The 23,978-nt window shown below is 41.2% G+C and overlaps 1 protein-coding gene across 2 annotated transcripts in view; it reads left to right on the top strand.

Moving 5' to 3' along the window:
• CCDC146 (coiled-coil domain containing 146) overlaps positions 1 to 23,978 on the top strand; it is a 141,385-nt gene that overhangs the window by 87,357 nt on the left and 30,050 nt on the right. For both annotated transcript variants that reach the window (XM_061413862.1, XM_061413863.1), the window contains exons 3-9: positions 7,265 to 7,347; positions 10,456 to 10,665; positions 15,883 to 15,940; positions 17,781 to 17,957; positions 19,986 to 20,059; positions 20,950 to 21,177; positions 21,818 to 22,004. In XM_061413862.1, the coding sequence (XP_061269846.1) occupies positions 7,265 to 7,347; positions 10,456 to 10,665; positions 15,883 to 15,940; positions 17,781 to 17,957; positions 19,986 to 20,059; positions 20,950 to 21,177; positions 21,818 to 22,004 (1,017 nt within the window). The remainder of the gene's footprint in view (positions 1 to 7,264; positions 7,348 to 10,455; positions 10,666 to 15,882; positions 15,941 to 17,780; positions 17,958 to 19,985; positions 20,060 to 20,949; positions 21,178 to 21,817; positions 22,005 to 23,978) is intronic.

Here is a 23,978-nt window from a genome sequence, read left to right as displayed (position 1 = left end):
CTGATTTGACAGATAGAGTTTGGGGTTCAGGGAGGCCACGTTGGCTAAGTTAGACAGGTGAGGTGAAGGGAGAGTTGCACAGGGAGAGAGAGAGAGAGAAAGAGCACTCCAGAAATCTGCTGAGGAATGCTGATCAGTGCATGCATGTGAGGACTGTGCTGAGGCTGGGAAAGAACCCCCAGAGAGACTGGCATAGAACAATACCTGGAACTCACACAGAGCCAAGAATAGTTCGTTAGATTAGAAGACCTCTTGACACAGGAGAAGTGTATTGATTCAGGAGTGGGGCCAAATTAGCCCAGAAAGAAAGATCATTCTAGACTTCCTCAACGAAGTTTCAAAGCAAGCCTTGAAAGGATCACACTATTTCCAAGTACCTTAACTGTGACTCATAAAGTCCCAAAATATTTAAAGGAATCCATTTAAATATTGGATAAGTGTAAAAATCACAATGTCTGTTGTCCAATCAAACAAATTAGTCCAAATTAGTCCAAATGTCCAAATTAGTAGGCATGCAGAGAAGCAGGAAAATGTGACCTATAATGAGAAAAACCAATAATGGAGTAGACACAAAAACAGAATGAGTAGACAAGGACAATAAAACAGCTACTGCACATGCTTTGAATGTAGGGGGAAGGGAGAGGAGAGCATGAACATAATGAGAGAGCAGCAGTTATAAAAGACGCAAAGCAAACTTCTAAAGATGAAAACACAACATTTGAGGTGAAAAGTTCACTGGATGGGACTAATAGCAGATTAGATACTAAAGAAAAGGAGATGAGTAAGATTTTAGATATAACAATAGAAACTATCCAAAATGAAACATAAAAGACTAGAAGACAAAAATGAACAGAACATCAGTGATCTGTGGACATCAAGTGGCCCAACATGCTTAATTAGAATCCCAGAAGGAGATGAAAAGGGGACAGAAAGAAAATATCTGAAGAAATAACACTTGAATTTTTTTCCAAATTTGATGAAAACTGTAAACCCACAGATTGAAAACACTGAACAAATCTCAAGCCAAAGAAAACCACACCAAGACATATCCTAAACAAATTATTGAAAACCAGTGATAATGAGAAAAATATCAAAATCAGCCAGAGAAATAAGGAAATCATCAGTCAGTTTACCAATCTGGTGATACAGTGGCAGCCTAATCACTATGGATTGGTGAGTGACTGGAAGGTAAGAGAGTGGAGATAAAGGGCAGAGCCAACTCTTCTGAGAAAAAACTGAAATCAAAGAGAAGGAGAGAAAGAAAGGGGTAACTAAATGGGAGCATAGCATTCAAGGTATGTTTTGTTTTTATAAGATAGAGGAGCAAATTTATAGGTTGAGGATAACGTTAATGATAATAATAATAAAATAACTAACATTGATAAAGCCCTTCTAGATACTATGCTACTGCTGCTGTTAAGTCGCTTCAGTCGTGTCTGACTCTGTGCGACCTTATAGACGGCAGCCCACCAGGCTCCCTTGTCCCTGGGATTCTCCAGGCAAGAACACTGGAGTGGCTTGCCATTTCCTTCTCCAATGCATGAAAGTGAAAAGTGAAAGTGAAGTCGCTCAGTCGTCTCCGACTCATCGCAACCCCATAGACTGCAGTCTACCAGGCTCCTCTGTCCATGGGATTTTCCAGGCAAGATACTATACTCAATACCTTATGTATATTGATTCCTTTGGTCTTCACTACAGCTTTATGAGGGCTTCCCTTGTGGCTCAGCTGGTAAAGAATCCACCTGCAATGCAGGAGACCTGGGTTTGATCCCTGGGTTGGGAAGATCCCCTGGAAAAGAGAAAGGCTACCCACTCCAGTATTCTGGCCTGGAGAATTCCATGGACTATATAGTCCATGGGGTCACAAAGAATTGGACATGACTGAGCAACTTTTGGAGAAGGCAATGGCACCCCACTCCAGTACTCTTGCCTGGAAAATCCCATGGACGGAGGAGCCTGGTGGGCTGCAGTCCATGGGGTTGCTACAAGTCGGACACGACTGAGCGACTTCACTTTCACTTTTCACTTTCATGCATTGGAGGAGGAAATGGCAACCCACTCCAGAATTCTTGCCTGGAGAATCCCAGGGATGGAGGAGCCTGGTAGGCTGCCATCTATGGGGTCTCACAGAGTCGGACACGACTGAAGCGACTTAGCAGCAGCAGCAACAGCAGAGCAACTTTCACTTTCACAGCTTTATGAAATGGGGCTATTTTTGTTTCTCTTTCATAAATGAGGTACAGATGGATTAAATATTACTCCAAATTACAGGGTTAAAAAGTAGCAGAGCTGGAATTCAAACCAAAGGCCACTTGTAATGTACTTGACTCGTATGTGTTGACCCAGCAAAGAGGGGAAGCAGAGGTTATTATAAAGGCGAGAAAGTATAACTGATGCCTAGGAAGGTGTAGTAGATACATATTTGAGAGCACATGTGGATGGATGAGACATGACCAAGAGGAAAGGAAGACTTCATATTTGAGATCTGGGGAAAGAAATTAAGGCTGTGTGTAAGTGTAGGTAAATAGATTTGTTGATGACTTTAGGTGGCCAAAGTTTGCTTGGTGAATGTGTTAGGTTAGGTGTACAGAAAAGCTAAAACTTGATATGACAACCAAGGGGAGAAGTCAAACAAAATGAGTGATGAATTGTTGAGAGTTTGATTGCATTTGAGCTACATCTAATAGCTATGTTCTTTTTTTCTAGCAGTGAAAGGGAGAGGGTGAGAGAGAGATAAGGATGGTAAATATTTATCCTACCTCCCGAAACATGGCAGCTATTTCTCAGGATGAGACCACCAGTAGGTAATGTCAAAGAAGCAACAAGAATGGAGCAGGTTAATAACCATGGTCACCTTGGTTGCCCTACAGACACCCACACAGACACCTAATTGTTTCCTCATGCTGAACCCTTCTAGATAAGTCCACTTGGTAAAAGCTCTTACTGAGCTATTAGTTTCCTTGGAAAGTCCTAGAATTTCAATTTTTGAAATTTTTTCCATATTATTACATGTCATCTATGAATCATGAATTCTTGTTACTTTTAGCTCTATAGTAAATGTTTCCTTCCAATCTCAATTACCAACAAAGCGATTCAGAAACACAAGAATCTATTGTGAAACCATATTTATGAACTTCTGGCATTATATCTAACCTTTTGTTGTATATACTCTTTGACAACTTAAGATTGGGCTTTATGCTCTATTTCTTAGAGCATGCATTTTTAAAACATGACAAACTTGGTTTCTGTACCAAGTTGTGTCATGCAGGGTGAAAATGCAACTGTCTTTTCCAGGTTTATGTTTACAGACAAATAATTTCATCTACTAGAACTGAATCTTTTTCTTTTTAAAATTGTATTTATATTTATTTATTCAATTTCTTTTTGGCTGTGCCGGGTCTTTACGCTGTGGGGGCTTTTCTCTAGTTGTGGCGTGCAGGCTTCTCATTGTGGAGGCTTCTCTTGTGGAGCACGGTCTCCAGGGCCTTGGGTTCAGTAGTTGCAGCTCCCAGGCTCTAGAGCACAGGTTCAGCAGTTGTGGTGCACGGACAAAGCTGCTCTACACTAAGTAGGATCTTCCTGGACCAGGGATAGAACCTTTGTCTCCTGCATTGGCAGGCGGATTCTTTACCACTGAGCCACGAGGGAAACCCAACTCTTTTTAAGAGAGATTTGTGTTTAGTAGAATAGACCATAGTAAGATAGTAGATCATAGTAAGATAGCTTATCAGTGCTTTTTCCGAACATCTATGATTTAACCTTTTCCAAGTTATGCAGAAACTACAAACACATATCACAAGTGTTGCCCTGTCAGCTTTCTTCCAGATTCTGGATACCAAAGGTAATCTGGCTGGTGGAGTGATGTAAATAGCAAATAGAAAAAGAAACCCGTCCACCTTCTTGCTTTTTCTGTGGTCATAAAACCTGCCAACAGGCATCCATGGCTGACCTGCCATCAGGCTTCAAACTACCGCTGTTTCAGATGAGACTCAAGTTAGGGAAAACTCAGCTGAGTTTTCAATAAGTCTGAGCTAGAATTTGGCTGTTTCTGCCACTACGATCTGATCACAGTATTCTCCAGTTTGAAATTCTGTTCTGAATTCCTATTGCTTATAGCAATTGTTTTCAAGCCTATTTTAACTTTTTGCTATTAAAAGTAGTATGTATCCATTTGGAGAAAATTATGAAATATAGATAAACAAAAATAAAAATATAAAAACTATACATTCTTATTACCCAAAGAACATCATTTTAAAAAAATCTTAGTTCTTAACCTAGATCTATACCTTACTGATGGTCTCTATCTGATGAACTGTCACCATAATCTCTTCTAATTCTTTAAATGTGATTTGTTTCATTTTTTGAACATATTGTAAGAGCTGCTTTGAAGTCTTTAAGTCCAACATTTACACACCCCAAAGCAGTTTCTGACTTTTTTTCTTTGCATATCTCAGGATTTTTTGTTGAAAAACTGGACATTTTGGATAACACTGGGGCAAGTCCAGATTCTGATCCCCTCCAGGCTTCTTCTTGTTGCCGTTTAGTCTTTGTTATTGTGCAGCCTCTGATGTCTCCGTGTAGATAATCTTTCCTTGTTTTTGTTGTTAAGCTTGGCTTCTTGGGTGGGGGGTGCTCCATAGCTTGGTCAACCACTGGTTGGTCAGAGATTGTATTTAAGCCTCCTGAGCCAGTAAACATTTCAAGGTTTCATTCTTTTCCATTCAATCTGTATGTGGCTTGAGGACTGCTTTCAAAGTTCAGGGAGTTTACATATTTGCCCCACCTTTAGCTCAGGGACCTTGGAAGTATCCTGTCTGGTTCTTCCTCACAGGTCACAGCCTTAAGCTTTTCCACAGCCTTCTGGACCACCGGTATCAAGTGTGATATTAGCAGGGCCCTCTTTGACTCTTTCTGGCCCCAATTTCTTTGTTAAAACTTCTGCTGGTCTGCCTCCACTGGTATCACTAAGCTATTAGCCTCCTTTTACTGTTAATTCTTGTGATAACTATTCTTTTTGACAATTCTTTGGGGCATGGATTGTCTACACTGTTTCAAATCGAGTGAGCATCCTCAGGCAGGAGGTGATCAGCATCTGCTAAGGGGTCTGATCTTCTTAGGCTGCCAAGCCTACCGAGACTCTCCCTGTACAGCAGGAGATCGGGGAGTGGGGATGGGCACTACTCGACAGCTTCAGTCACCTACCCAGTAAAGCTCTTTCACATACAGAGCTTTGGATGAAGGGAGGTAAAGCGCAGCAGCTTTCTGGGGCTGCCCCACCCCCTGGAATACATCTTCAGCAATAGAAAGGTGGGGCAATGGGATTTTCATTGACTGTCAACCCTGCCCAGAATGCTTCTTATACAAGAGGGAGCTAAGAGTGATGGATGCAGCTCATGGGGTGAATGCCATAGTCTTCTTACTCTTCTGAGTTTCAGTAGATTTTATTAAATAAATACCTCTAAATTTCTTTCATGCCCTTAGGTCAATTTCCAGAGACCATAAATGGGTGTCTTAGATAATTTTGACCAGCTTGATCAATGTTTCTTTGAGAGAGGGGCTTCGTCAACCACTTCACACCACCAGTTTAGAATTTCCACCCCATGGAAGGGGTCTCTAATTTATAATTTTACTTATTTGCTTTAACTTACAACATAAAGAAAATAATTACAAAATATCAGATACACTTTTTTAATGAACAATAAAACTACTGAGTGTAGTTCTAAGCATTCAATAATTTCTTTTGTGCCTATCGCCTCAAACCAGGAGCTACTGTAGGGCAGGCCCTATGTCAGTTCACTTGTTTCCATGGTGCAGGGCAATGGATGGGAGGTAATGGTCTTTACATCCTTAAAACAAAATGCTATATGTGTTTTTAAACACATGATTCTATGATTACCTTTCCTAATGGCTTAACTTCGGAGGAGCCTGGTAGGCGGCAGTCCATGGGGTCGCTCAGAGTTGGACACGACTGAGCGACTTCACTTTCCCTTTTCCCTTTCATGCATTGGAGAAGGAAATGGCAACCCACTCCAGTGTTCTTGCCTGGAGAATCCCAGGGACAGGGGAGCCTGGTGGGCTGCCATCTATGGGGTCGCACAGAGTCGGACACGACTGAAGCGACTTAGCAGCAGCAGCAATGGCTTAACTTCAGTGACTATCTCACTAGGCTAGTTTGTTGCTAGTTACAAGGCTGGCTCCCAAGTGGGCTTCCTAGTACACACATACTCATATAAGCCCACACTCACACACTTAACCTTTTCCTAACATTTTCCCAGTTACTTGTCTCCTTTAAGAGTGCCCATATGTGAGTTTTTTTAACCAATTAGACTTTAAAGGCACAATGCCTATGGCCTGCACCCTTTTTTGAAGCCAATGAAAATGTTTGTGATTCAAAATAAGTTATATATTGGCTCAGAAACACAGAAAGAAAACTGCAGAACCAAAATAAATGTGTTTAATTAAATGTTTATAAAATCAAATATTAGGTCAACCTATCAAAAACAACACTTAAAAAGTTACATATGAATTATATTTAAGGCGGCATATAAATACATTTGGGGACATTTGTAGTGGCTCAGCAGTAAAGAATCTGCCTGTCAGTTCGAGAGACACGAGTTCAATCCCTGGGTCAGGAAGATCCCTTGGTGAAGGAAATGGCAACCCACTCCAGTATTCCTGCCTGGGAAATTCCATGAACAGAGGAGCCTGGTGGGCTACAGTCCACAGGGTCACAAAAGAGTCGGACATGACTTAGTGACTCAACAACGACTGGTGTTAACTACTTCTGTAACTTTAAACACATTACTTAAGCTTTCTAAACTTCAGTTTGAAAGGAAAAAACACCCTATTCACAAAACATTTTCAAGAATGAAACAGCTGATGTACAACAGCTGCTCATAATAGACGCTCAATAATTACTAGTTCTTTCAACTTACAAATAGCCACCCTAGTAATGTATACTCTGTACCTCGTTTGCTAAAGCTAGATACATGAGATTTTTTTAGAGCTGGAAGAATTGAAATCAATTCCTTCCCTCAGTTTACAGATGGAGAAATCACAGTATTCATCTTGAGAGGGAACTCAGCCCAATAGAACTAGAACCATCTTCTCTGAACACCTGCCACCTTTCTAATGTGCCTCGTTGTTGCGTGTTTCCTAATGTTTAGTTGAAAGATTTTATGATATATCCATTTTATCTTTGCTTAAAGCATAAAGAGGATTATGGCTAATAGTGGTCTTGTGTTCCTTGTGTTCTCTTTGCTAGTTACATGCTCTGGGGAAACTTCCTGGAACCAGGATGGCAGAGTTAAAAGCCAAGTACACCTTGCTGCATGATACCGTGATGAGGTATGCTATTTACCAACGTGGAGACATACTTACTCATGCTTCTACTTCTTACTTGAAATGGGACCCATCGTATTTTTCATTTTCCCCAAAGCAGACTCTGAGACCAAGATTTGAGTTCAAGCGGTTTAAGAACATTATCATGAGGGAGTGGGGAAGTGACACGGGGAAGAAAGTTATTCAGCTGGGGATGTGATAATCTTCAGGTTAACACTGCAGACAAACGGGGCTCAGTCTCACTGAGTGACCACAGAACACGCCTCAGAACTCTCCCACTGAAAGCACGAGAACACTGGTATATCTGTTCACTAATTTCCATCTCCCCTTGATCTAGGGTTGCTTCTAGGTGGGTGAGCCCCTGACACCTCTACCTTACCCTCTGAGAAGCCATAAGTCCAATGGCCAGAGAAAGCTCTCGGGCAGAGACACACAGATGCTGTTGTTATATATGACAACTGTCCACCAATGCTACTGGTGGCCGCTAGAGTGGGCCTAGGTGACTCTGGTGAGGCACTGACATTCTCTGCTACAGGACACTCCTGAAAGATCCTCTCCTCCCCACCTTCACCATTCAGGAGGTGTAGGTTCTATAACAACTCCAGTCTATGTCTGCTAAGATTTCTGTCTTTACTTCTCACCTGTTCCTCCTATCTCCAGCCACTCACCTTAGCCCAGTTCTAATCAGCAGAGGTCAGAAGACTAGGCGACAATGGAATAATTCAACAAGGTTTTCTAAGCATGTGCGGTCAGCCATCGGGAATCAAGGGGGAAGGAGAGCGAAGAAAGAAGTGGAAATCTGTAGTGCTGCTACTCCCAAGTCCCCTCTTCCTTTTCCCCACCTCCTGCCTCATAGCTTTGCATGACGTCTTCATTAAAACCCAAGAAGAGACAGTGATAGACACTCCGTCCTCCCCCTCTGCCTCGCTCATATCCACCCATTACTCCTACTGCTTTGCTTGCCCAGGTATTTGGCTACTTTGAGGATGAGAGCCTGGGGGAGGAGTGAAGGAGAGCAGAGCTGCATCCCTATAGACCCTCCCCTGGGCTCCACTTCATACACACTCAGCTGCATCCTGGCTCCTAACCACCCTCCAGCTTGTCTCCTTCTCTTCCCCAGCCCCAAACCAAATTCTCACCCTCACCCCTATAACAGGGACTCCATTTCCCACAACTGATCCCAAATGCCAGCGTGTACACGCAGCTCTCAGGACTCAGGAACTTAGAGGATTTAGATGGAAAGTCTGGGGTGATCTTTTCAACATATTTCACACCACTTTACTGCGAGAAATTCCACACAGTTATCTGAGCCTCCTTGCAGATTGAAACACTTGTCACCCTCTGGATAGCTCTAACCTAGAGCCCCACAGAGCCCTGTGTGGTGCTGATGTGGCTGCCTCCTTGCCTGGCTCACAGCTCAGCTCCCTGGACTCCAGTGAGAGTCACGCAGGACCAAGGCCATGGCACTCTTTCTTCCTTCTTCCAGGCTGTGTCACAAACCATTACTTCCCTTCTGCTACATTTTACCCCCTTCTGACCCCAACACAAAAGAGTTCCCTCTTTTGTGATTACAACGAACACTCACCACTCTCTCCCCACCACTGCCTGGTGGGTAGGAAAGACATGAAGATGCAGACTCCTCATTCTTGGTGCTGGGGCTGCAGCAGGGCAGATAAAGGCTGGAAATGCTGAACCGAAATTGAATGAGGTGTCCATAGAAATCATGTTACAGGAGCTGTTAAATTCTCTTCTGCTGATGCCCTATTTCAAGTTCACATGTGTAAATTACCATTTGTGTTCTGGCTGGAGCCGCAACCACTGTGTTTGCCTACTTTCTGAGGGCAAATGGGCTCAATGGCCCGAGACGATACCTTACAATTCCGTAGTTGAAGACTCATGTTAAGGATATCAGGTAACTTCATATATATACAGTATATACAAGGAAATGAATTGTAAGAAATAACTCTAGCATTCATGAATGGAAATTACATGTGTATCTTTATAGCTCTTGTTGCTATTTAGCACCTAACACAGTGCCTGAAACATCTGATAGCCCAATAAATGTTTTGCTGTTGAGTAAATGATGTAGTAAAGACTGAGAAAATGGGTGGGGCTGGTAACTTCAGTCGAGACAGGCTTGATTAAGTTGTTGGGCATCTCTGCAAATGAACAGAACCCTGAAGAGTTCTCCTAGTGAGAAAAGTTGGTGGGGAGCATGCACACAGTGCTGCCTTTAAAACAGGAACTGGCAGGGTCTTGCTTCTGAACTGGAGAGACAGCAAATGCAAGGAGGGAGGATTTCTGAGAAAGAAGAGTCAGATCTGCTGATAAAGCTGGATCTGACACTAGCTTGCACCATAGGTCAGTGATTCCTTGAAGACACTGGAGAGTCCAATAAGTCCAGTTTCTATGCTCATTCAATTCTGCCTCAAGCCCCATGCTTAACCCTTTCCCAAGATAAGGCCAAAGCCACAGAATATACTTGGAATTGTAGGAACTGCTCTTTTCTGTGACATTCACATCTGTAGCCAGGCATTGAAGTTATGATCACAAATATATAAATTAAGTACATAATTTTATAGAAGAATTTTTCTTCCTAGTTTCCTGGTAAAGTGTCATTAGAAAATTTAACTGTTTTTTCTTATTACTAAGGAAGAAAAGATTTTCCTTTAATCAGGTCATGAGAATCCACGAATTCAAGAAAGCCAGGGTTGCTAGGGCATTTGGAGGGAGAACCCACTCTTCTTGGTATTATTATTCTCACCCGCTGGAAGGTCATGATCAAATATCTGCTGGAAGGTCAAGTGCAAATATCACATTCCCATCCAACTAATCCTTTCTCTGTCATCTCCCACCATCTTGATCTAGACACGGGTGGCAGCACTTGTCAGCTGGTACTCCAGCTTCCTACTCATGTCTGCTCCCCTCGGCTAGGTGTGAGTTCCATTTGCCTTTAAGATCTAGTGCAATACTTGGCACAGAAATGCCACTGAATTGACCTGAACCCAGCATGGACATACTCCCTCCACACCTCACCAGACCCCCCACAGGAGCTACCAAGGGCATTGAAGGTATACACTGCTCATTATGCAAATCTGTTTTTCTGGGATCCAGCACACAAGAATCAGAGGTCCAGCTGCTACAGGATGCCAAACGTTTCACTGAGCAAATACAAGAGCAGCAGTTTCACCTGCAGCAAGCTGATAACTTTCCACAGGCGTTCACCACCGAAGTTTCCAAAATGAGAGAACAACTTCTCAAGTATCAAAATGAATACAATGCAGTGAAGGAAAGAGAGTTCCACAATCAGTACAGACTGAATAGGTAAGTACGCGATTCTCTCAAGTTTGCTGAAGACAGATGCAAGCAAAGCTGCTTCCACATAAACTAGGAGAAAAAACGTGGACTAACTGAAGAAGGCATTTTAGGTACAGGGATTATGAGGTAGCAATGATAAGAGAACTACAAGCCTAGTTCTTTCCTTGAGTCCCTAGAACAGGCGGTCCCTGAACAAGTCCCTGAAAAATAAGCTCGGGTTTCAGGAAGATGCTCTTAGGAAGAGGAGATCCCTGCAGTGGTTTCCATGTGTCAGGAAAACTATAAGCATCGGGAGCTGCGACCAAAGAACACACTCCATAGGGCAAGGACTTGGCATACACTCTTGGCCTCTTCAGCCCGGGTGGTGGCCCCTTTCCATTTGTGGTACCGGATCCCGTGTCTGCATGGCGAGTGCCCCATGAGGACTTTCCAAACAAGCCTATGTGAGCTGAGGGTCATACCTGGTTCCCTTGATTCTTCTAATACAGGGACGGGGACCACATAGTCAACCCTCTTCTCCTATTACTAGACTATTCCTTAAGGTCAAGGGAAAAAGTGATATCCTTTTGGAAGACACATTCACTTATCCAAATCTGAGGGATGTCATTCAGTGAACTAAAGCAGAAATGTATTGCTGGAAGGGATAAATGCTATTCGTAAAATCTCCTCTAACATTCCTCCTGTGAGTAGCCAGTCAGTGAAAGAGTTTGTTCAGCAAATCACGCTAGTTAGATAGAATTTCCCAACAACTGTAGTCCAGGTTTTGTGATATGTGCTGTGCCTGGAGAGAAAGCCAAACCATCTCGCCTAGAATGTGTTACCGTTTAAAGTGGCAGAACTTTCTCTGGCTATTTTTAAGAGTAGGTAGATTCCCTGCAGAGTGATGGAACTCAGTCCTGCTAAGAAATAAGGGAATGATTTGAGTGACCTTTGGAGGACTTTGCTTGCCCTGGTTTTGAATCCTCTCTTTGGGGCCTATTATTTCAACTGGGGGATGAAGATTAGCTTAATCAGGAGAATTATATTCAGGGGGGAGGGTAATCTGAGTTCTTCTTTGTCTTTCAATCTAAACTTGTTTCAGGCTCACCAGTGACATCTATAAAAAGAAAGCTTAGCTATTTCTGTGCTCTGTAAGCACTCTTTCAGTTGAGAAAATAATGAAATTAAAACAATTGGTAGTTGTTCATTAGTATTGAAAATATGAATGCTTGACATTTCCATGAAAGGGTAAGAGGAACATAAGTCAGTTGATATTTAAATTGTTTAAAATTTCCAAGTATTCCTGCCAAGAGGAAAGGAAAAAAATGACCAGAACTCTTGCCTTTTAGGTATAGACAGGCAAATTGTTCATTGAGTCGCTTGGGATGGGGGTGGGGGTGAGGACTGTACATAGTGATCTACAGTAAACAAGAACATTTAAAGTGAACATCTGCGGAAATGTTTTGTGTGTATTATTTTTGGATTTGTTAACATGTAATACTTTAGCTTAAAGAGACTTCCCTGCATCCTCAACTATTAGCAGCTCAAGAATTAACAAACTTATTTCCATAAAAATAATGGTGATATCAAAATAAATACTAGGAAAGACTTACAGGCTGTGTATTTCACTGGCTTCACATACTTAGTATTACATGGTACGGAAACAAATTCATTCAACACTTCCTCCCTGGGAAGAAAGTAGATATTTCCATCCCCACATAAAAATAAAGAAACCAAGCCAGTGAGAGAGGAAAAAAAAAAAAAACTATTCATCCAAATATACAGATGATATTTTTCAGATCAGCACAACAAAACCTCATTTTACTCTGGGCCTGAATAACAGAACTCCAAATAACTAGCACTCCTCTACCCCAACATCTTCAGGAACTTCTGAATCATTAGCAACTAAGAACAATATATTGTTTAAATATTCTAGAGAAAAGATTTTTGCTTTATAATTTAGTTGATTTTCTTATGTTTCAAATAATATCAACTCCTTAATAAGTGCTAAGGGAAGTATAATAACATGGTTGGTTAATAATTAAATCTGTTGCAATAGTTTTTGGCTTTGGATTAATACTGATGATCCCTTGGTAACTATGCAGTTCAGGAATGAATACGGAACTTACTTCAATAAATAAACACATACAAATAAATAATGAAGTGATTAAATAAATACTGTTGAGAACTCATACTTGAAACAAAGTAGAAGTCATTATTTTTCCAGAAACTTTCCCTGAAAAGACTATTCAGTATTCTTTTCAAGGTTTTTCTAGCTTTTACTTTGTTACCTTTTGGGGGCTTCTCTTCTTCCTAGAAATCCTAAAGATCTGGACAGCAAATCAGCTGAGTCTCTCATGCTAGATCTGAAATACCCTGACAAGTCTTAGTCGGCTGGGGAAACAGAGCCACGGCCAGTGCTGTGCTGTGCATGTGGACGTGGAGTGGGGGACACGCGTGCTGCACGTGTGCAGGACTGTGCGGTGTGATCACGGCCTTCGGGACTACTTCCTCTGCCGTGGCTCGTTCCCTGTGGGCGCCCACCCAGGGGTATAGCAGTCATTTTCCATTCTTAGTCCAATAGCGATAGCAAAGTTGGAACCAAAAACCAAACATCTGATAAGAAAGGAACAGAGAGATTACTTTAGTGATGCCTCTGGAATTCCAGAAAGTTAGACTGACAGAGGGACGTGCAGATCATCAGGATTAGTAGTAAGGAAAAAACTCACAGCTGGAACAGATTTTACCTTCTAAACATTAAAAAAAAAAAAAAAGTTCTTGTGGCAACCAAGAACAGAAAGAGCTTAGAACAGGTTTTGCTGCATATATTCCTCATAACTGAAAGAGAAGCACCTTAGATCCATGTTTAAAAGGCAGATCCAACTCTAAAACTAACAATTCCACTTTCTGTCCAGGCCTTCCCACCCAAGATAACATGAGTTGCTCACATACTTCCTATGTGATTCTTATTCTTGTCAGAGTTTGAGAACTGTTGGTCTCCAAAGAGCTTCTCAGCCCTGAATACTCTCAGAATCACCCAAACCTTCTCTCAGTAACCACTCATTGTGTGCTCAAACACTTCCAGTGATGGGGGCTCACAGCCTCCGTAGCAGTGCAGCCCAGCTTTGGACAGCAGGACTCGCAGATGGCTGTTGCTTATACTAGATAAGAAACTGACCTTCTACAACTTCCACCCAGTCAAGCTGGTTCTACTCCTGATGGTGGATGATGCCTCACGCACTTGGCAGCACACACAGCTTCCAGCATTGCTTCTTCGCCTACAAGTCCTTAAAACCAAAATCCTTTGATGACATGGTTCAGTTATGACTCTTGCTGCAGAAAAGAAACGAATCCTGAGGAGCTTTGATGCTGATACACTCCTAAGTCAGGAAAGCTGAAAGTGTCAGTTTTAGATTTTAACGTCAGTTTGAAAGGTTAGAAGTCTATGTATATCAAAAGGCACACACACAATAACTTTTTCTTATCCCAGTAATGCCCCACAAAAATGAGAATCCAAAACAAGAAAAAAGACAATGCATGAAGATGCCTATTATTATTTATAAAAGCAAAAATCTAAAGCAATCTAAATTCTAAAAAACAGTGGAATATTTCAATAATAGTGTATTCCAGGTATAGCTTGATACTGAACAGTGCCTTGGAGGTGGATAGAGCTGAGTTTGAAAGTCAGTTTAGCCTTGACTGGTGACTTTGGAAGAGGTGCCTCACTTCTCAGTTTCAATGTTTCTTAATGAAAAAGGGGAAAATGTATGATTGAAATTTAATTAATTTAAAATGTTTAAAAGAATTAGCCATTTTACATTTTCTCAAGATAAAAAAACATTTTGCATTTAAAGAAGAGACTAAGTCTTATCTTGTGGGAGAGTCTCATGTCACCATTTTGAAATTCAGGGACACTCAGGTGGGCTTTGCAACCCAGCGATGGCAGCACACTATCACCCCCTGGTGGCAACACAGCTGAGGTGCAGGATCAACAGCTTGGAAGTAAAATAGCAGTATATACACACGTTGAGAGCATGAGATGGTTGGATGTCATCACCAACTCAATGGACATGAGTTTGAGTAAAGTCTGGGAGTTGGGGATGGACAGAGAGGCCTGGCGTGCTGCAGTCCATGTGGTCGCAAAGAGTCAGACGCGACTGAGTGACTGAACTGAACTGAATACACAAGCTCTATAAGGAAAGGGCTTCCCTGGTGGCTCGGATGGTAAAGAATTGGCCTGCAATGCGGGAGACGTAGGTTTGATCACTGGGTTGGGAAGATCCCCTCGAGAAGGGAATGGCTATCCACTCCAGTATTCTTGCCTGGAGAATTCAATGGACAGAGGAGCCTGGCAGGTGACAGTCCATGAGGTCGCACACTTTCTTTCTTTCTTTCTAAAAGGAAAGGTATAAGTATTCAAAACTCTGAAGAAATTCAGCTTCAGCCTACAGTCCACACAACTAACCTATAAAATTCTGTGTGGCGCAGTTATTGCAAAAACCTTCAATTTACTTATTGCAAATATAGTTTCATAAAAACAAACCTGGTATGCATGTCTCTTTAGACCTTCTGGCTAGTGGGATCTTCTAATTAGATGGAACCAGTAAAGGCTGTATCAGTAATCCAGACAGGTACTGCTGCTGCTGCTGCTAAGTCACTTCAGTCGTGTCCGACTCTGTGCGACCCCATTGAGGGCAGCCCACCCAGCTCCCCCATCCCCGGGATTCTCCAGGCAAGAACACCAGAGTGGGTTGCCATTTCCTTCCCCAGTGCATGAAAGTGAAAAGTGAAAGTGAAGTCGCTCAGTTGTGTCCGACTCTTAGCGACCCCATGGACTGTAGCCCACCAGGCTCCTCCGTCCATGGGATTTTCCAGGCAAGAGTATTGGAGTGGGGTGCCATTGCCTTCTCCAGACAGGTACTAGTTTCTTGTAAATAATATAAATAAAAAGCCCAGAGCCTGCCTGGAAGGAACCTGAGTCTGGAGGGGAGGTCGTGATCCCAAGCAGTTACAATGTGATGAGAGAACTCCTTTGATGGGTGTGTGTACAGTGTTAGGGAGGACTGGAGAGGAAGCCCCTACATGAACCTGTGGGAGTCAGTAAAGCCATCACCAAGGATGGACACCAGGCTGACAAACACACCTGAGAGTGCATCCTGAGAAGAGAAAGTAGAAAATTATTACGGTGCAAATACTTTACTTTTTTGTACTTTGTCAAAGTTGATTTTTTTTTTTTTTTTGCAGCTTAGTGGAAGAAAAAAACCTCATACTAAAGGAATTTGAGAAGATACCTAAGCCAGGAGTAAGTCTTAGATGATCTAGACTTTGTTAAATACAGCTGGATTGAAACAACCTTTTTGATAAATATTAATGTTTATCACAGAAACCATATCCTGAAACATTTGAAAGACCCAGAAGTCTTAACTATGGATGATGATGAAAGCAATACCTGTATAACTTCTGCAGTAAGCATAAGTGTGCCTATTACAGGATTTAGCTACTTGGCATCTAATTTAGGTTGTGTTTGGTTGAACAATATCTGCTTTGTTTTCAGAAGAAAAAAGGATTCTATGGTTGGCACTTAAAAACATTATTTTTGCTATAGTTATTACTCTTTTAGCTTCCTGAATGTCTCAAGCTGACTATAAGAAATTTTTATACAGATGTATCACTTAGTAATTCATGCCTAACAAACTTCCCTAAAACGTACTAGTTTAAAACAACAGCCATTTCTCATTTTCAACAGTTGTGAATTCTTCTAGCCTGAGCTGGCTCAGTTGGGGTAGGATGGCTTCATTTGTATGTCAGTCATTTCGGTGTAGTTGGTCTAAGGTCACACGTCACTGGTTAGTCTCATGATGATGGAAGGGTTTCCGGTCTCAAGAAAGAGACAAATAGTCTCAAGAAAGGGCAAACCTCAACACAAGCAGGTTTTGAGCCTTTGCTTAAATCACTGTTGGTAACATCACATTGGTCCAAGAAGTCATAGTGCCACATCTGGAATCAAGGGGCAGAGGTCCTCCTACATCTAAACATGACACAGCCATACTGCAAAGAGGTGTGCAAACAAGATTAGGAGGAATTATGTCCCTTTCTTTTGCAATCTATCATAGAAAGTAAATGGAAGAATCAGCACACATCACAGTAAATGGGACTGCACTACACCTTCTGAATGGTTTTATTAAAAAAGTATGTTGTTGGTGGTTTAATTCCAAGGCACAAAAACTTGTTAAACATAGAGTAAGATACTATTACACATGAGTATAAATATACATCATATTATATATGAATGTAAGAATGTATACATATGCATATATGTATATATTATATACTATCATATAAGTATTCCTAACCACCACAGAGATTCTATGGGAAAAAGTATTTTGAATTTTAGTTTCAGATCATAGGATCACTCACCAATTTTACCCTCCAGAACAGCAGTGGAAGAGAGCCATATGCAGAAAGGCCAGAGAAGGCTAAGTGGATCCTTCCCCTTAGTCATTAGTAACGTGTGGCCCTCCTGAGTACAAGAAGGCTTCTCTCTCATAAGTTAAACACTTCTCAGATAATTAGTCACGGGAAACAGTCAAAGCCCTGTTAGGAGTCTGAGGCAGAGGGCATTTGAGGAGACTGTGCATGAGTTAGAGAAGTAGTATTAATGAGAGTGGAGGATTAAGGAACGTCAAGGACTAGAGACATTCCAAATATGAACTCCCTAATCTTTAATTCTCATGTGTGACTCAGACTAACCATAACCTAGATATTCAAACATTATTTGTATCTGATTTGTCAAATCACAAAGCTACTAAAAAAAAGGCTGGAAATTTTTACTAATGCTTTTTGGTATCAAATAAACATTAACTCAAAAAAAGGAAACATTTAAAATGTAGGAAGACCGAAAAGAGCATTAATTAAAAAAAAAAAGAGTTCAAATCTAATGTAAAACGTTTAACACATATAATTGCTATGCATTTATTGAAGAGGTCAGAAATCAAAAGTTGCATTTAACTCTGTAAGAAATCATTTATGAAGCTCAGAGCAAATATAATTAAAATGGTAAGTAAAATTTTTAATTTGATTTTTAGCCAAACAGATCCTTGCTCAGACTCTGTATAACCTGATGATTTTCATGCCTTTTAAAGGAAATGGAGAAGAAGATGAGACTATTGAGAGAAAGCACTGAAGAATTACGTAAGGAAGTAATGCAGAAGAAATTAGAAATTAAAAATTTACGGGAAGATTTGACATCTAAGCAAAAGCAATTACTAAAGGAGCAGAAGGAGCTAGAAGAACTGCTTGAGTATCAGGTCACCTTAAAGGTGTGCTGCTTCACTCGCACATATGTAAACACTGATCTGCAAGGACATAAAAACGCATGGGTGTCATTACACTTTTTGCATTGACTACATAGGTTTGACAAAAACCCAGACACACAAACTGAAATGTTATGCAGTTGTGATTGATCCTATCAGACTAAACCTGGGCTCTGGGGATTCACAAAAGATTTTTGAATATTCAGTAGCATCACTCTAAGTTGGAGCTCTGACTGGGAGAAAATGTCTCTCTAGACCTCGTCAAGCATTTTCCAATATTAGAAAGCAGTGTCACAAACACAATCACTTCCTTCAAGAGCAACCAAATGTCCTAACCTCTTTACATATTGTTACTACTTTATCCTTGTCTGCCTGTTTGATTCCACTTCACTTCCCTCTCACTGTGAACATTATACAAGACCCACATTTATGTTTTCAGTTCAGTTCAGTCTCTCAGTCGTGCCTGACTCTTTCCTAAAACATATTTGTGTTTTAAGAAATAATTAAAATTCATTTCATTTTGAAATATTTTGCAACAGGTCTTGAAACAATTTAAGTAACCAGAGTTATTTTTTAAAGCAACACATCTGAGATGCCTTGGCTTAGAATTAGGATTCACTCTGGCCTCCTTAAGAGATGAAGCAGTCAGCCGAGACATATCCAGCTGCCACCTAGAACATGGACACTGAGCCGAGATGGATTTACAAGGAACCCAGTGAAGCTAAAGCTTCAGCCCCTCACATGCATTAAGCGCCTCCAAGGCCCTGAACCTAATTTAGCATTTGTAACTTGTGATTCTTTCTCTTAAAAAGAACTGTACAGTCCCAAACTATACAAGTTTTAGCCTCACAAAATTTAGATCTGCTCAAGACTGAGCAAGACCCCAGAAATATACCACACTGCAGGGATGTCTTCAAGCCCCTGTGCTACCCCAGGACCCAAAGTCCAGCATGATCCTCAGGTGGGAAGGGGCTCTTTCACAACCCCTGCCATGTATGTACATACCGTTCTTGAGGCTAAAAGTGAATCTTCTGTGAATCCACAGAGCATAGTGCAAAGCGGTGTTAGACAAAGTTAACTTCTGATCTTGGCCTGGCTGCTTAGAAGTTATGTGACTTTGGGAAAATCATTTACCTTCTCTTAGCCTCAGCCTTAGAGATTAAGATGCATATTCAGGGAGGTAAAGCTCTAAGGAGAATCCCATAGGTGAGTGAGGGAAACAGGACAGAGCTGCGGAAGAAGTCAGGCCAAAATATGATTTCAGGAGACCCCTAGTTTCAATCTGATCCCATGGGAAACTCAGATCATGAATCGCACCACAGAAGTTGTTCCACCCTGAGTCAGGGGTGGGCTGCTGTACCTCCACATCAGTCACAGCCTGTGCCCCTCTTCCTTCCATCCCCCTACCCACCCACCCGCCGCCAAGGCAACTCTGCACAGCCATGGCACTCTGTGGAGAGAACAAGCATAAGCTGTTGCTGCTGCTGCTGCTAAGTCGCTTCAGTCGTGTCCGACTCTGTGCGACCCCATAGACAGCAGCCCACCAGGCTCTGCCGTCCCTGGGATTCTCCAGGCAAGAACACTGGAGTGGGTTGCCATTTCCTTCTCCATTGCGTGAAAGTGAAAAGTGAAAGTGAAGTCACCCAGTTGCGACCGACTGGTGGTGACCCCATGGACTGTAGCCCACCAGGCTCCTCCATCCATGGGATTTTCTAGGCAAGAGTACTGGAGTGGCTTGCCATTGCCTTCTCCAGCCTTCAAAACCTCTGAGGGATGGGTGTATCTCCATAAAGAGAACCTGGGCAGAGCACCCACACCATTCGATACTGTCAGTTAGCTCCTCTTTCAAATGGTAACCACGACCATCTGAAAGGTCATTATGAGAATTAAATGGAATAATTAAAGCACACTGTAGGGTACAGGACAGATAATAAAAATTCTACACCTTGTAGCTCCTTTCTCTCTCTATTTAATTTGCTTAACTGCTTCTCATCTAAGAGTACATAATTTAACTCGGCTCCATTTCTTTACTAGGATGAAGTGGTCCACCATCAATCCATCCCTGTACAAATTGGAAAAGATATAGAAAAAACAACACGCAAAAAAGTGTATGGTTTAATGTTTTTTATTTTCTATCCCTCCGGCCCACACTTCCCCAAGTTATGTGTGCATGCTAAAACAAGAATATTAGCCACTGAATATATCAAATTACTGCGATAATTTTAGAAATATCTGCATTTGGCTCTCTCTAGGTTGTACACATTAAGTTCTTTAAAAGAATGTAGTGCAGCCCATTACTGTCATTCCTAACACTTATTTATGTCTTAATTTTAGGACAATATTCTCTTTCTAATATATAAATCTTGTCTCTATGGAGAGTAACTGACTTTAATAGAACTGCATATGGAATCAGTTGTTTGAACTGTGTAGAATTTCATGGCCTAGATATGTCAGCCAGCCAGATGCCTGAAACCCAAAAAACAGTAATTCTTCACTTGTCAGCTATCTGTGTGCATAAGCCCCTACACATTTAAAGTAGATTGGAGGCAGAAATCACAGAGAAAATTCTCAAAGTTTAGAGGAACCAAAAAAGATATATAAGTGGAGATACAAAAGTCTGGAGAAGAGGGGAAAGAAGAGACAGACAGTAGTAGTGGTTCTAAAACCCAAGCCCCACCAGTACCAATGCTGAGAAGTTTAGGTCAGTTCAGAGGATGAGGGTTGAATCCCAAGAGATGGTAGCGCCGGGGACCTGGGGAGAAAGTAGGGGAAGCTGGACAAATGCTTACCCTCAGTGACACTCAGTGGAGATACCCCCTCAGTCCCACTCATCTGTGGTCTTTATCTCACTTCTGAATTTATGACTAGACCTTCTGTTGCCTGGTTAGAAAGTACAAACAGGTGAAGACATCCAGGGCTTCATCCACAAAATAAGGCAAATGTGTATGCGTGAATGTGTTGTGTACGTACATATATATGTGCGTATGTATCCCCACAGAGAAATGGAAAAGAAAAAACTTGTCTTGGAATATGAACTCAAAGAGCTAAATGATTCCCTAAAGAAAGTCGAAACCAAAATTAATGCTGTAATGGAAGAGAAGGAGGATGTAATAAAGGAAGTTGAAGGCAAACGGGCCTTACTTGAAATTAAAGAGCGAGAATATAATCAATTGGTCAAGCTATTAGAATTAACTAGAGAGAATGAAGCAAGTTCACTAACTGAAAGGTTTGTTATATTAATGTGTTTTGTCATCTAAATATTTCTTTGATTTCTATTTTAAGATTCAAAATAATCTCAAACAGATTTATATTCACTTAGTAAACATTTTTATAGAATTTTAGATCATTTTACCATTAATAAAAACATATTATTAAATCATTTCAAAGTATTTTTCTATCCTTTATTCTTCATTGTCCTCAATTTCTTGTGACCAAATCTTAAGGACACAATTTATTGTATTTTTTTTTTAGTTTATCTAATGTACCTCTGGAAAATTGTATCACTGGAGTGTGCTATAATTGAAGGATTTTTTTTTTCCCTGTAGATTACAGCATTTCTGAAGTAATCATGATATTTTTCCTAAAAGGAGCAATATCATGATGTGAGTCTCTAGCAGAGTGTTAATTCCCATTTTTAAGTAAAATTTCAGAGAAACTAGGAACTTCTGTCTCTGCCAATTTGCTCTTCCATTTGGGTTTTTATGACTGTGACACTGACAAGAACTTGCAAACCACATTGCTTTTGGCATTACTTAAAATTTGATTCTAACATGAAAATAGTTCTGTACATATCTGCTGACCATGCTTCCTTGAAAAAGGGCAGTTGATGACAAATCACTTTCATATTCTCTTTTTACCTGGAACAGAGGGATCTTGGATCTCAATTTACGAAACTGTCTTATTGACAAGCATAACTACCACGATGAACTTTCTCGTAAGCAGAGAGAGAAAGAACGAGATTTTCGAAATTTAAAAAAAATGGAGCTACTCTTGAAAGTGTCCTGGGATGCACTCAATCAAACTCAAGCACTGCATCAGAGGCTTCTGTTAGAGGTGGGTGCTGAACACTGCTGTCTGGTTTGCAAGCTCAGTGCCATCTTTTTGTTTTTTTTGGTTTATTCTTTTTTTCCTTTGGGAAGTACTGGTGCAGCTTGTGGGATCTTAGGTCCCTGACCAGGGATTGAATCCAGGCCCTCAGCAGTGAGAGCACAAAGTTCTAACCATAGACAGCCAGGAAATTCCCTCAGTACCATCTTTTTGAAGCAAAAATATTTCAAGAACTTGTTTTTGCTGTCAATAGGGAAAGAGGGAAAGGAAAAGAACAGATAAAAGATAGCTTTAAAATGCATAAAATCTGTTATAGAGGCCCAGTCGTACAGTATGTTTCAATCTTTTTGTTATCCCAAGATTAGAGAAATGTCTTATTGGGATCACGCATCAGCCTGGCCATGGGAGGCAGTTAGGACATCCAGTTCTGGAAGAGCTAATGGGTTCACTTCAGGGTAGAACTAAGTGAACCACTATGTTTGAAAGAGTTCAAAGAGTCAGATCCAGAATGCTGTTACTGAGACTACAAAAGTCAGAAACAAGACCAGATCATGTGAATACAGATAGACAGCCAGCCTGCACCTCCAGTTAGCCAACGCCCATCAGAACCCAGTGTCAGCTTCCTGAATAATTTTGTGTGTATCAGAGGTATACTACAGCTAGAGAATGTTCATTATAGCTCTTACCTTCTTACTACCTCTATGCTCCCATATAGAGGGATTTTGGTCCCGTTGTCTCTGATTCCCTCCTCTTTCACACGGACCAAGCACTGCTGAAAGGCAGTGAATCATAAAAAGGACTGCGTCCCTATGCCTAGGCCTCGGCCAGTACCTCCTTTGGTGAAAAAGAGATCAGTCTCTGAGATGAAGCAGCTGGGGGTACAAAAAGCATACCTGTTCTCTTCAGGATTGTAGAGGTTCATGACCTCAGAAACTTAAACAGGAGTTTCCAACTATGGTTCAGTTCAGTTCAGTCGCTCAGTCGTGTCTGACTCTTTGTGACCCCATGAATCGCAGCACGCCAGGCCTCCCTGTCCATCACCAACTCCCGGAGTTCACCCAAACTCATGTGCATCGAGTCGGTGATGCCATCCAGCCATCTCATCCTCTGTCGTCCCCTTCTCCTCCTGCCCCCAATCCCTCCCAGCATCAGAGTCTTTTCCAATGAGTCAACTCTTTGCATGAGGTGGCCAAAGTATTGGAGTTTCAGCCTCAGCATCAGTCCTTCCAATGAACACCCAGGACTGGTCTCCTTTAGAATGGACTTGTTAGATATCCTTGCAGTCCAAGGGACTCTCAAGAGTCTTCTCCAACACCACAGTTCAAAAACATCAATTCTTTGGCGCTCAGCCTTCTTCACAGTCCAACTCTCACATCCATACATGACCACAGGAAAAACCATAGCCTTGACTAGACGAACCTTTGTTAGCAAAGTAATGTCTCTGCTTTTGAATATGCAGTCCCTGGGGTTGCAAAAAGTCAGATACGACCTAGCATGCTCAGATACATTTGGGCTTATGGCCGCTGTATTACTATTGCTTTTTCTCTGTCTTATCTATTTTTTATACCATTTTTTCTGTCTTTTCTTCTTTCAAATTAATCAAAAAGATGAATTTTTCTATTTTCCCCATTTTTTATATGCATTAGTTTTGCACTCTCTTTTCAGTCTTTCAGTGGCTACCCTTAAGATTACATCATTCATCCTTATTAGAGTCCAATATAAATTCTTTTATCCTAGATAATGTTAGAACCTTTGAAAACTCTAGATCTTTGCAACTCTTATACCTTCAAGTGTATTTTTTAATCCAACTTTTCAAGTTATTTTTACTCAAAGTACTGGCTTACTGCAAGCCATTCCATCTTAGCCCAAAGCCTTGCACATTAGAAAGTTAAGTTGGAACTTTGGATAAACACAGAATTTCTGGTACTCCACTTCACTCACAATGAGATCTACAGTGATAAGCAGTTAAAATATTTATTC

The sequence above is a fragment of the Bos javanicus genome, chromosome 4 (genome assembly GCF_032452875.1).
Source record: "Bos javanicus breed banteng chromosome 4, ARS-OSU_banteng_1.0, whole genome shotgun sequence".
NCBI classification, from domain to species: Eukaryota; Metazoa; Chordata; class Mammalia; order Artiodactyla; family Bovidae; genus Bos; species Bos javanicus.
This window is presented reverse-complemented; position numbering and strand designations above follow the sequence as displayed.